Genomic DNA, 13,841 nt, shown 5'->3' with positions numbered 1-13,841 from the left:
GGCTTGACGATGGGATTGGCCGTCCAAAGTGCTGGGTGCGACAGGTACAACGTATTTTCGGTTTCCGCCAGCAAAAGCATGGCCTTTGAGATCCGTATTTGCTATCTAAAGATGGTTTCTATGACGCGTTGTGGCCCTAAAATTGGTTTTGGCATATCAATGTTCCGTATTAAGTCCAAGGGCGATAACACCGCCGCCGCACGCCGTATGCTGTATGTGCGAGTGAAAGCGTGCGAGGGGAGCCGACGACCGCGGCACTTTGGGAGGGCAGCCGGCGTGCACAAGAATGAAAAGCGGGAGGAAGCGTACCTTCTCCCGTTGCGCTCTAGGCACCGGCGAGGGGGGAGGGGGAAGGAGGGATAGCAGGCGGCGTTGTACTCGGGCATCAACTACGTACTGCGCGGCAGCGCGCGGCCACGCAGGCCGTATCTTGAAATCGATCTGCGTTGGGGGCAGAGTCTAGGCAGTGTAGGTGTGTCGGCGGCTCATAGCGTTGTGCGTGCTATGTGTTCTCGGTGCTCAGTTTGCCTTGAAACGATAGACAATAGCACGAAGGTCACTTCACTCGCTGCTACAGCGGCGCTTCCTAACGCCAACGTTTGACAGCGCGTGTCCGCGCTCATCGAGTGTGATGTGTGTTCATGATTGCCTGTGGGCGCTGACACCATGGTTGTTAATATAGTCAATAAGCGAATGTTCACAAGTCAAGTTTATACGGACGATAAAGCTCCTATCCTTACTTTGTGTAACTGTCTACTAATTTGCTATCGCAATCGATACTTCAGCTTTCGGGCGAAACTACGACTTTTTTTCACACATAAGAATTAAAATAACCACTACCTCATTTCTCAATTCTTCCTGCTTCCCGCCTCTTACGTTTTTTTTTTTTTTACGGTCAAAAACGTATCAGCGGGGTTCTACTGTATACTGCAGTAAATGGAAACAATGGATATAACAAAGTAACCGTAATAAAGAAGTAATTTCGGGTCCCCTTAAACTTCATTATAATGAGGTTCAAGTGTTTATCTGCAACAGGTTGCATCATGGCATGCACCTATGACAAATAATTTTTTCACTCATGATTTGCACTTCAGAAGCTTTCTTTTGTCCCTCTACCTGCTTTCTAAAAATACTTTATGGAAGGGCCGTTGAAGTCTTATACTATTTCGAATTGACTTCTACACGACAATGCATAGCATTCCTCGCAAAGTATTGCAGCAGCATTGAGACTTTGCTTACATGGATCAAACACCGGCTTTTTCCTGCTGACAACCTTGGCAAAATGAGACTTCTTCCGACGCTTGCCTTTCTTTTCACCCGTCAATTCAGAATCCTGAAACAATTATGAAATGAAGGAAAGTGAATACCAGCTTATATAGGGAGCAAAGATCTACTACGCACTCAATTATGCACTTTAAATCAAAGCACCAATAAAACAGCTTGTACTGCTATATCATAGTTCACATTCATATGATTTCCAAAATGTTAGATGTGAATTCAACAGGCCTAGTTATTTGCATTTTCATTATCGTTTAAAGTGAAAATAAGAACCAATGTGTACCCACATCTGGTAATTACCACACTGGTGCTTACTAAATTTGATTTCGCTGTTAGAAATAAACAGTATTTTCACTGCCTGCTACAGAAATCAGGAGTCATCAGTGACGAATGACCAGTTCTGCTACATATGTTCAAAATAAGTCAAACCTTGATATAACGAAGTTGTGCTTGCAGCGAAAAACTTCGTTACATCACAAATTTCGTTAATTCGAGGTTTGTTATATCGATGTTTGACTGTACTGTAAATGCCAAGCTTACAATGATGCAGCCTTGCAATGAAAACAGAGCCACAATTTTCCCTGCCATTAATGTGACATCAAGAGCATGTAAAGGGACAAAGTGGCATCTTTATATCTAGCCCTGAGCCAGCAATGTCATGTCCCAATTATGAGCTCTAACACAAAATTATCATGCACAATGTAACAACTATGGCAGATTAAAATTTAAGCCTTGCTAACATATTAAGAAACATGCAACATGCTGTCAATGCTTCGTTCTCCGTATAGCTTTTTAATAAACAGTTTTGCACCACGGATATGTAGTGGGGCAGAGGTACAAAGTGGCAACGCTCCACATGCTCCACGTGCTACCGCCCAATTCCTAATGCAAATGCTGATACATATAAGATGCATGCTTTAAGTTTTCTGCTTTAGTTTGCCGACATGTGTACAGTGTTTATGTGTTTCCGATTACTATTTTTCACCACCAATCCACTGTTACAAAGTTACCCCTCGGCACAAGGCGCGCCTTTATGTATTGGAACTTTCCTGAATATTGATGGTGATTCTACAGCAAAAGTATCTTGACTAATCAGATTGTGTGCGCAAAGTGAATAAGTAGTGTACATCCTATAGTAAATGCGAGCACCCGCGGTTACACTAGAATGTACTACGATGAATCATGTTATAAGCAGCAGATGCACTCCTAGATGAGATTTTGATGACCAACAATTGTGCTCACCGCTATTTTTGTGTTTAAAGTGCCACGTGTTTTACAGGGCACAGCTTAGATAATTAGAAGGGGCACACTCGCAACCACACACGACACACTAGATACGTCCACCACACACAGCACTCAATTTCGCTCGGGAAGTATCTCGTGTGTGTGTGTGTGTGTGTGTGCACGTGCGTGCGAGTGTGTATTTGCACTCTTAATTATCTAAGATGTGTTACCAACTAGTCCAACAGCAAGTTCTTTTGGAATTACTAGGCACAAGTTTGCCAAAAAAGAATTATATTCGTGACAGTTTTGGCACCGTCTGGTTCTCCATAGTCACCACAATGTGATAATGTGAACACACTGCCCTAACAATACATATGAAACGTATTTCGCATGGGCACTTCTTTCTACAAAGAAGGAGAGCAGAAGTAGGTGATAAATAAAAACTTACATCTTGGTAGTCACCAGTGCCACCCTCATAGCCAGGATAGTCGTCATCATAGTTTTCTGTCCAGCCTTCATTTTCACCAGCTTCCTCGTTACCCTCCTCGCCTTCGCCCCCTTGCCACTGGTCCCAGTCTTCCACTGCATCGCACCACAATGCAACAAGTCAAGACGAGGCTGTTAGAGCGCCTCGATACAAACTAATTTTAGCAAAGCCTTCTACCGAAATAACTTTCCTGGCAAAACATGCAGCAAGTGTTGCCCTTTACAAATGAGCTTCCTGTGAGAACTTAAGGGTAACTTAATGTTTATCCACTCAACAATAACAATTCGAGGACATGTGCAAAGTCAAAGCACATGCTATTGTAGGTGCAATTGGACATGCTTTGTGTATCGTCATATCTTCGCTGAATTTTTGCACCACGATTGATTTTGCACCACGATTGCACTGATTGTTTCTGCTATATATTTCTGCAATCTACTATATCCCGAAATGCACATTCACCACGAATTTTAATTCAAAAAGTAGCAAGAGATTACACAACTTAGAACTGCATATAGGCTTACACTCCAGGTCCTTCCCGACCTACTTGCAATTATAAAACAGCGCGACAAGATGAGACGCCATACGAAGAAAGACACAGACAGCGCTCTGTCTTTCTTTGTTTGGTGTTATGTCTTGTTGCACTGTTTTATAATTCCAAGTATGTGATACCACCTCGCCCAAGCTTCCACTTTAGCAACCTTTCAGACCCTTGCAGAACTACCAGGTAGTACATAGTATAATTAAACTTGAGAGTATACGAGTTACATGTAAAATCAGCACTTTAGCTTGAGGGGAAGTGCAAATGCAAGAGAACATGATGAACTTCAGTATCATCATCTTCCATGACAATGCAATGTAGCTGGCTCACTCACATCCTAATTCCTCATCCAAGGGGTCTTCTGGCTTCAACTCTTCAGCATCTTGCTCATAGTACTCACTGTTAAATATCGCCTGATACAAAAAGGAGAAAACACTTTCTCAAACACTCGTTCATGACTAGAAAAAGCAATAGCAGTCCTTTGTCCCTGTCTGATTTGCACTGCGGCATGCAAAACTAATCAAGAAAGGGGTCAGGCAAGGAGACATTCTCTCCCATGCTATTCACTGCATGCTTAGAAGAAGTATTCAAGCTCTTAGACTGGGAAGGCTTAGGAGTGAGGATCAAAGGCGAATATCTCAGCAACCTTCGGTTTGCGGATGACATTGCCCTGTTCGGCAACAATGGGAACGAATTACACCAAATGATTGAGGACCTTAACTGAGAAAGTGTAAGAGTGGGGTTGAAGATCAATATGCAAAAAACAAAGACAATGTTCAATAGCTTTGCAAGGAAACAAGAATTCAGGATCGCCAGTTAGCATCTAGAGTCTGTAAAGGAGTACGTTTATCTAGGTCAATTAATCACAGATGACACTGATCATGAGATGGAAATTTACAGAAGAATAAAATTGGGTTGGAGTGCATACGGCAGGCACTGCCAAATCCCGACTGGGAGCTGTCATTGAAAAGGAAAGTGTACAATCATTGCATTTTACCGGTGCTTGCATATGGGGCAGAAACTTGGAGGTTACCAAAGAAGCTCAAGAACAAGTTAAAGACCGCACAAAGAGCGATGGAACGAAAAATGCTAGGCCTAACGTTAAGAGACAAGAAGAGAGCGGTGTGCATCAAAGAGTGAACGGGGATAGCCGATGTTAGCAGCAGAGCTGTTTAAGCTTTTGGTTAGGCCGTGGAGCGTTAACAGAAAACTTGGCCCAGCTGTGCATCGCCTCGCGTTGCCTAGCAGCCACCTGCCACAGCTGCGCTGCTGGGCCATGTAACCTCCTCTCACCCCACGCGCGTTGCCTAGGCGACGCACGTGACATCATCGCTCGGTGAGGTTACCACCCTCTCCCAGGTTACCATCGCCACAGCCCGAGGCTGCGGCCAACGTATCCAGCGTTCGTCGGTGTGCCCCAGCTGCAACCGACGTCGAGATGCAACATGCTGCATTTCGCGCCGCCCTCGTCACCCAGAATGGACCGCATCCGTGTCTGGTCGAGCAAGATGGGCCGGTGAATAGGCTGATGATGATGCAATACTCTTGGTTGAATGGACACTGATCTGATGAGTGACCCCTTCTCAAATGTTCCACCGGCTGTACTGTTGACTGATCACTTTGAAGGTTACTTTCCATTTCGTGACGTGACACTTCACTGGAGCAGCAGATGTACTGGCTTAGCTAATCAGCACTCATCTTCCAATGGACATAAAGCTGCCTAACATGCTACTGACCAATGTCAAACACAAATCTCAATAGAGTTGAACCCACTTATAACGATACTGGTTTTAACAATATATCAGTTATAACAATGAGAAGCTGATGCACCGTTAACTTTTGCATGTTTTCTATGGTGAAATAACCTGCTTACTACAATGCCCCCAGGCCGCATTATCGGTTAAAATGATGAAGTCTGGCCACTGGGTGTCCGTGCCGAAAGGTAATGGAATGCGAAATCCTTGAAACGAAAAAATAAATTCAAGCCACAGCACGCCGCCACGATGTTTTCCAGCCTTCTCCGCATCACCAGTGTCGCGCACCTCTCTCCCGTCGCCCTTTCACCCCTCAGAAAAAGAATGGGCTGCGCCCATAGCTCTTTGCCGCACCACCCTCCAAAGCACGAATGGATCCCTCCAACTGCGCTGATAGCCTGATAGTAGAGTGTGCTAGAAGGGGGAGTGGGTCCAGCGGACGCCTTAGCAAGCGGCGAGGGTGAAGCAAAAAACACGGAAAATCTGGCGGCGCTGGCGTCGCCTTCTTCTGGATCTCCGGCCAATAAACGTTGGCTCCGGCTGTTTCGGCAGCGCTGATTGGCTGAGGCGAGCTCGCGGGCGGAGTAGCTGTCGTCTGCTCGACGCACCGTCGTTGTTGCGTCGTTTGCGTTCTTTGCGCCGCTCTTTTTCCATTTTATTTACAATAGATCGATGGGGAATAATCTCAGTGTTACCGCCACCGAGTATCCGCCTGTCAATGCTCAATGCAGCTGCGGTAGGGTCTCCGACGCGACAAGCGTCCGGCCGGCGAGCGGGGCCGCTCATTCGGAAGAAAGTGACGGTGGCGCCACCTGGATTTTCAATAAAAAATGCCTCAGCGCAGAGCCCTCGTTGGACCCACTCCCCCAATCTAGTACACTCTACTGACAGCATGGCGCGCTGCTTTGCCCCGAACGTGAAGTCTGAACCAGCCGCATAACAACTTTGTGAAGCAGCTATGAGGCACGTCATGTGATGGGAGAGACATGTGCACAGGCTTGCGCAAAGTAAGCGCTGCAAAATAGCACGCTTGACGCAGTTTGTTTTGTTAACTTTATGCAACACATGTGATTTACCATCAGATGTGTGAATTCCATTTAAAATTTTATTCTATGCAACGAACGCGGCACAATTATGCGCTATGCGAGAAAGATGTACCGGTTACAGGTGAATTTACTGACGCCGAAATCACTGGGATGGCTACAAAGGGAGGGGACGGTGAAGACAATGGCGACGACGATGAAGGGCCTCGAGAGGTGCCGACATCAGCCGAAACAAGAAACGTGCAAGAAACAAGAAAAGCGGTGGGAACGATCGGCTCATGCGATGTGTGAAGTAGCTTGAGGATGCCTTTCTAGGTCCAAGTGCTACCGTGAAGCCTTATGCAGTTTTTTCTGCACTTAATAAAACCGCCGTGCAGCAAAACGGAGCTGGTTGGTATCTCTGGTATGTTTTTATTTTAAATGCATAAGCATTTTTATGTTTACCCAACGAGAAAACTGTCCGTCCGTCCCTCGTGTAAGACGATCACTTTCAAGATGGAGCCTGCAGCAGCAAGCGACTTTACCTTTGTGCTGCCTGGCACTTCCAACGCAAGCAAAGCGGCAAAAACACAGCCTGTGGAACTCTGTCCGCTTTGCAGATCGCTTTCAAGATATGGTCCACGCAGCCATGCCAGAGTACGTTTGATCGGTCCATGCCGCCACCAGAGTACTTTGATCATGGTTTATAATGGTTCAACACAGATGGACAAGGAGCTAAAGAGCGATAGCGGCTTATGATGATTAGAACTTTGCTTGCGTTATCAATGCACCTTGCGCCTCCGTCTGCACCAGTTTGTGTTGCCGCAGTGCTGTCATTTGTACTGGCCGGATTAAGTGTCATAACACTGATAATGACACTGGGCTGCGTGGAGATGGGCAAGTGGCACAATGTTTTCGCATACTTAGACAATTCCCGGTGGAGTTTCTGCTTGAATTTTTTTCCTTCGAAACCTTTACGAAGAACCAGTTTAGAAGCTCTTGTTGAAAAGCTGGTCAGTAGTGGCGAGTTTTTTTAGAAAGAACTCAACTTTTTACAGCAATTTCCGCAACTTTGCTTATCTCGAAATTTTTTCAGGTTTGTATAACAATTATAAGTTATAGCAATGGAATTTTCGTGGCACTTGAATATTGTTATAAGTGGGTTCAACTGTACTGCTCACTTACATCGTCAATACTGTTACTATATGTAGTACTTGCATTCATGCGTCGGTCATACTCCTGAGGGTCAAAGTCTCCCTCAATATCGGCATCCGCAAAGCCGAGCTGGTCATTTCCCGTGACCTCCTTGAGCTTCTGAAGTTTCTCGAGGATTTCTTTTTTCTTCAGTGCCTTTAACCGATTGATTTCTTCCTTCTTTTGCTCTTTCTCCTGAAAGCAAAGAAATGAATGCACCGGCAATATGCATTAGCAAGCGCGATATGGCAAGATGCATGGCAATACTATCACCTCCAGTACCATAGACAAGTTATAGCTGCTACAGATGTTGTCCCAATGTAAAGATGATTACATCGTGTAACCATCTATACCAACCTATTTATTAAAATCACCTATTATTTGGTTGTACCAAATAATAGGAGATAATATAAATTATAACATCATGATAGAAGCTACATCTCATGAACCACAAACCCCAATTTCTCATCAGATTTCTGCACAGAAAACAGTGATAAGCTACTGCTGAATAAATTTTGCATGTGAGCTTTCTGTTACACTTTGCTGGCCATGGTAATGGTGCAATTCGAAAAATGACTCATAATCCTCAAGATGTTCAGGAGATGTTAGAAAATTGCTGGGAATATTCACAAGCAATTGTTCGGGTTCAATACCTTTGTTTGCAGACTATGAAAGACAACATAGATGAAGGCTTATGAATAATTTTGACCCCCTATGGTTCTTTTGTGTACCTAAATCTAAAAACACGAATATATATATATAGAAACTTTATTTGGCTGGAAAATATTTTAAGGGTACTTTTGCTTTCCAGCCCTTGTGGAACACTGGTGCTATAGCTGGTACAGTAGAACCTTGATACAGTAGAACCCCGCTGTTACGTTCCCGGGTGCTGCGTTTTCCCGGCTGTTACGTCGTTTTCGGCCGGTCCCGGCACAGCTCCCATAGAACCCAATGCTTTGGTAACCCCGCTGTTACGTCGCAACTGTGGGACCGTTCCCGCATCATACGTTGCGAACTGCCACACCGCGCCGGCCCGAGCGGCCATTTTGACTTTTCATGTCGCTTGGCTTGGTTGCTTGACGATGGCATTGGCCGCCCAAAGTGCTGGGGGCGACATTTATTACGTATTTTCGGTTTCCGCCAGCAAAAGTATGGCCTTTGATATCCGCTTTTGCTATCTAAAGATGATGTCTATGACGCGTTGCGGCCCTAAAATTGGTTTTGGCTCATAGATGTTCCGTATAAAGTCCAAGGGCGATAACGCCGTCGCCGCGCGCCGTATGCTTTCTTTCGCGCGCGAGACGCAGTCGTCGGCTCCCCTCGCACGCTTTCACTCGCACATACGTCGCCGCGCGCCGTATGCTGTATGTGCGAGTGAAAGCGTGCGAGGGAAGCCGCGCGGCCGTATGCTGAATGTGCGAGTGAAAGCGTGCGAGGGAAGCCGACGACCGCGTCTCGCGCGCGAAAGAAAAGCAGACAGGAAGCGCGCCTCCTTCCGTTGCGCTCGAGGCACCAGCAAGAGGGGGAGGGGGGGGGTAGCGGGCAGCGTTGTGCTCTGGCATCATACTGCGCGGCGGCGCGCGCGCGGTCCCGCGGGCCCTATCTTGAAAGCGATCTGCGTGGGGGTAGATTCTACGCAGTGTAGGTGCGTCGGCGGCTCGTGGCTTTGTGTGTGCTGCGTGTTCTCGGCGCTCAGTTAGGGTTGAAGCGATAGACAGCAGCACGAAGTTCACTTTGCTCGCTTCTGCAGCGGCGCTTAACTGCGCGTGTCCGCGCTCATCGAGTGTGATGTGTTCATGTTTGCCTGTGGGCGCTGACACTATGTTTGTTAATTAGTTAATAACCGAATGTTTACAAGTTTATACAGACGATAAAACTACTATTCTTACTTTGTATAGCTCACCGCAATCGATACTTCGGCTGTCGGGCGAAACTACTTTTTGTCGCACGTAAGAATTAAAATATTGTGTGCAGTTCAACACTACTCCCATTTCTCAATTTTTCCTGTTTCCTGGCTCTTGCGTTTCCCGGCTCTTACGTTTTTTTTTACGGTCCCGTGAAAAACGTAACAGCGGGGTTCTACTGTATAATGAACACGGACATAACAAAATACACTGCATATAACGAAGTAAAGCTAAAACGTTTTTCGCAGATATCAGCATGTAACAAATATATGAATGTTTATAATGGAGGTTTTTTCATGTCACATGCGACTTCATCAAGGTTCGATTGTATTAAATTTCCCTTCCGTATGCTTAGCAAGAGAATACTAAAACTGCTTAGTCACAGTAACAGTTCATAGCATCCAGGAACATGGCAACATGAGTTACTCCATCAAGGCAAAAATTTATTAAATTCTGGCGTTTTCTGTGCCAAAATCCCAATACAATATTGAGGCACACTGTAGTGGGTGACTGAAGATTAATTTTGACCACCTGGAGTCTTTTGCATGCACCTAAACCTAAGTACACGAGCGTCTTGGCATTTCACCCTTACCAAAATGTGGCTGCCGTGACTGGTATCGAACCTGTGATATAAAGCTTAGCAGTGCTGTGACCAGTGCAATGTCACAGCCACTAAGCTACCGCAGTAGATCAGAAAGCAGCCTAACTATTATGCCTAACTGCACAATTGAATTATGGGGTTTTACGTGCCAAAACCACCATCTGATTATGAGGCACGCCGTAGTGGGGGATACTGGATTAATTTGGACCAACTAAGGTTCTTTAATGTGCACCTAAATCTAAGCACACGGGTGTTTTCTACATTTCGCCCCCCATCGAAATGCGGCCACCGTGGCCGGGATTCGATCCCGCGACCTCGTGCTCAGCACCGAATACCATAGCCACTGAGCAACCACGGCGGGTTCCTAACTGCACAAACCTAACAAAATTTAGAAAGGCAAACGTCTTATAGCATTGAACTTTTAAATTGAAATAAAATTATACCATCCTTCAAATCAAACTACTATATATTATTTTTATACTAAGCATGCTTGCTAGCTGATGCAAGATGCTTCGACATGAATTAAATTCAATGCAGTATCTGTAAAATTGACCAGCAAGGTACAACCATGCACTGGGAGTACACCCTTCAGAAAATGTGAATTAAAGAAATGGTGCAAATATTGTCCGACTAATGATTTTCAGACTAATGCTATTGAAGTCCCCTGGCTTTAGCTGAATGTGTTCACTGGTGTACAACTTTTAAAACAATACCGTATTTACTCGCTATTACTCGATAGCAAGTGTGTGATGATGATATATGTTGTGATATATAGAGCGCCGCCATAGCAAGTGTGTAGACAGCTATATGAAGTAAGGATAGTAGTTTTATTGGCCCTAAAAACTCGTAAACATTCGCTTACTAACTAAATTAACAAGCATGGTATCACACGCGCAGAGGCAAACATAAACACATCACACTCGATGACCGCGGACACTCGCTGTCAAAATGCTGGCGTGAGGAAGCGCGGCAGTAACAGCAAGCGAAGTGACCTTCATGCTGTGTATCACTTTAAGGGGGGACGCGGGGATCAGATCGCGAAAATCACGAGAAAAATCGGTTTTTGGAAACCCCGCATTTCGGTATCTGCAACGCCTAATCTACGCTGTATCAAAATGATTTGGCTGGAAACGCACTAAAAGTGCCCGAAAAAAGTTAATTTGTCAGTGCGCAGGGCGAAAAAACAGCTTTAAATCGCGCAAAATCACCGCAGTTCACGGAGCCATATCTCGTATTTCCCGCCACCGAGCGCCGCCATCTTGGTATCGTTCGAAAGCTCAAAGTTTCGCCGTTCCGCTTCTCAATTCGTCGGTCTTCGCCATCTTGTAACAAACGCACAAACACAAAAGAATCGCGGGTCTGCTAGAGGTAGTCACACGGGCCCTTCGATGAAAGCGGGCCTGCGATTGGCTGCCGTGCTGAATGGCGTCTTCCCATTGGTTACTGCTGCGGCAGCGGGTAAGATGGCTACCGCAGTTGTTCGCTTCGCAAACCATGCCGGCGTCTTCACTTGACACGCAGAATTCGGATTTCTGAGAGCGCCCAGTTTAGTTAAGGATCGTCGCTTGTTGGAGAAGAAAGTTTGGACGAAGCACGTCTTCGGAATACGGAAGCACAAGCCTCCTACGGCGAGAAAAATACGGCGATTAGCGGAGGAGCACCCGACTGAACGTGCCGCGCTACCTTGCACCGTGGATTGCGTGCCGCGCTATCTTGCACCGTGTGACTCAAGCAGCGAAACCGACAATCGCCCTGTGCCATCGGTACCGATAACGCAGTCGACGGAAGACTGCGCCAACCGAAGCTCCCGCCCCTCGGCGTACGGCCGCGCGAACCAGCCGAGATCATATCGACGCGGGTCGAAGGTCACCATCGCCGGCGAAGACGGTGTACTTAGTTTGATGCATCGTGCGACATGAACACGCCGCCTCTGAGCGAGCCCCAACCGTCGACGAGCTACAGTGTAATAACCGAAAATTCACCGGACAAATAGTCGCCCGAACGGCGCACCATTCAGACGCGCCTCGAGCCGCGTTTCGCGTCAGCGGTGACGGCAGAATCGCGAGCATGCAGCGTGCGCGACTCCCTTCGCGCGATGTCCGCAACTGAACGGAAGTTCAATTTGATGTACTAGCCAGGCTATTAAATTTTCAAAGCCCACCAAACGAAGAGGCAAAGGTGCAAAAAGATGCTTGACAGCACTGATGCCAAAAATTACCGCCCTGATGCGTTCTAATAAACCTGCACTGCTTGCAAAACTTTGCAGCTCGTTTTCTCAATAGTGTTTTTTTGGTCGGTCACCTCGCTCGTGGAAAGCATAGCACAACAATGGCTGGACCGATTTTGATCCAGTTTGTTTTGCTGTGATCCATGAACTGTGCTGCACATCAAGACAGTCTTGAAATGTTCATTTATTTTTCCATTATTTAATTACTTCACAATTACTGCATGGCTCTATGCAGTCAAACACAAGTTACATGCATGTCATGTTGAGTAAAAAATTATAAGGGCACTAAAAAAAAAATCTAACACTGTCTTGATATAGATTAGACATCTGGGCAAACATACAAAGTATTCCCAGTTCCGTACCATGTTTCGTTACTGTGCCAGGCTTTCCACGAGCAAGGAACTTGTAAACTTTTGTAAATTCTTATAAAACAAAAACTAATGAAGATATCTTTATGAAATTTTGGATTTGTCCCTCTATTGCAATGTACAGCGTGTGTGCCAAATTTCAGCCCTTTCTGCCAAGAAACAAAAAAGTTATTTTTCATCCCCTCCTCCCCCCTTAACGCAAACTGAGCGGCGAGAACGGAGCATGCACAAAGTTATAAGCCGCCGTCACACCTAGACTCATCCTCCGACGCAAATCGCTTTCAAGATAGGGCACGTGCGGCCACGCAATGCACAGTTGCTGCGCCACCCCCCTACCCCTGACACCATGCGCGCGACGGAATGCGCCCCGCTTTCCGTCCTTGAATGCGGGAGATGAAGCAGCGATCGTCGGCGCTGACGACAAAAGTGCGCCTAGAGTGCCCATATAATTGCAATGGCAATAGAAGTAGGAGACACACGGTACGATTCGGCGTCTGATATGGCATCCGACACAAGCGTACTCACGGACACCATATCAGACGCCGAATCGTACCGTGTCTCTTCTACTTCCCGGCAGCAAGTTCAGGGTGCATTCAGTATGCGAGTGCGTTCATTATGCGAGTAAATACGGTACCTTACATGGCAGTCCAGTAAAGCTTTGCAGGAGCCCATCAAAAATAAAAGAATGACAAGCTTGTTGGTAATTTATGGCTACTAATAATATTGTCCCGTTGTAGTGATCTTGAAAAACATGAAATACTAAGAAAACAGTTAAGGACATTTTATTGGGCAGACTTGTGCCCAGCGAGGCAAGCAACACTCAAAGTGCAAGACAATGGCAAGCACAGTTGTCGGTTGTCACATCTGATCTTCCAGATAAAGTCAGTCCAGTACAGTCGCCGACCGATAAATCGGACACTGACAATCCGGACATGCTTGATAATTTGGACAGCTTCGCAGCACCACCAATGGCCCTGTAGACTTAATGTGTAAAGACAACCAATATTTTGGACAGCCGCCAGCTCTACATTCAATTATCCGGATTCCACCCATGACTGTAGCATATGCGGATTCTGCCGCCATTATGTCCTCTGGCAACCTCAATGAGACATGAAGTATGGCCTCAGAGATTACACGTAAAACGGTAATCCCTGAGGCCTTGTCTTGGTCGCAGCACTACGCCTCAGATTAAATTACAAATGCTGATCTTGGAGGCTTTGCCTGAATTGTGAGGTCGCATCAAC

At 46.1% G+C, this 13,841-nt stretch overlaps 1 protein-coding gene across 1 annotated transcript in view; it reads right to left on the bottom strand.

The window, feature by feature from the left end:
- The window catches only part of LOC119433690 (protein KRI1 homolog), a 44,006-nt gene that overhangs the window by 13,265 nt on the left and 16,900 nt on the right, over positions 1 to 13,841 (bottom strand). Inside the window, exons 10-13 of the mRNA XM_037700943.2 lie at positions 7,522 to 7,692; positions 3,862 to 3,940; positions 2,951 to 3,084; positions 1,240 to 1,333 (exon numbers count right to left, since the gene is read on the bottom strand). Of these exons, the coding sequence (XP_037556871.1) occupies positions 1,240 to 1,333; positions 2,951 to 3,084; positions 3,862 to 3,940; positions 7,522 to 7,692 (478 nt within the window). The remainder of the gene's footprint in view (positions 1 to 1,239; positions 1,334 to 2,950; positions 3,085 to 3,861; positions 3,941 to 7,521; positions 7,693 to 13,841) is intronic.

The sequence above is a fragment of the Dermacentor silvarum genome, chromosome 11 (assembly GCF_013339745.2).
Source record: "Dermacentor silvarum isolate Dsil-2018 chromosome 11, BIME_Dsil_1.4, whole genome shotgun sequence".
Taxonomy (NCBI): domain Eukaryota; kingdom Metazoa; phylum Arthropoda; class Arachnida; order Ixodida; family Ixodidae; genus Dermacentor; species Dermacentor silvarum.
The sequence above is the reverse complement of the archived record's forward strand: the minus strand, read 5'-3'. Positions and strand labels throughout refer to the sequence as shown.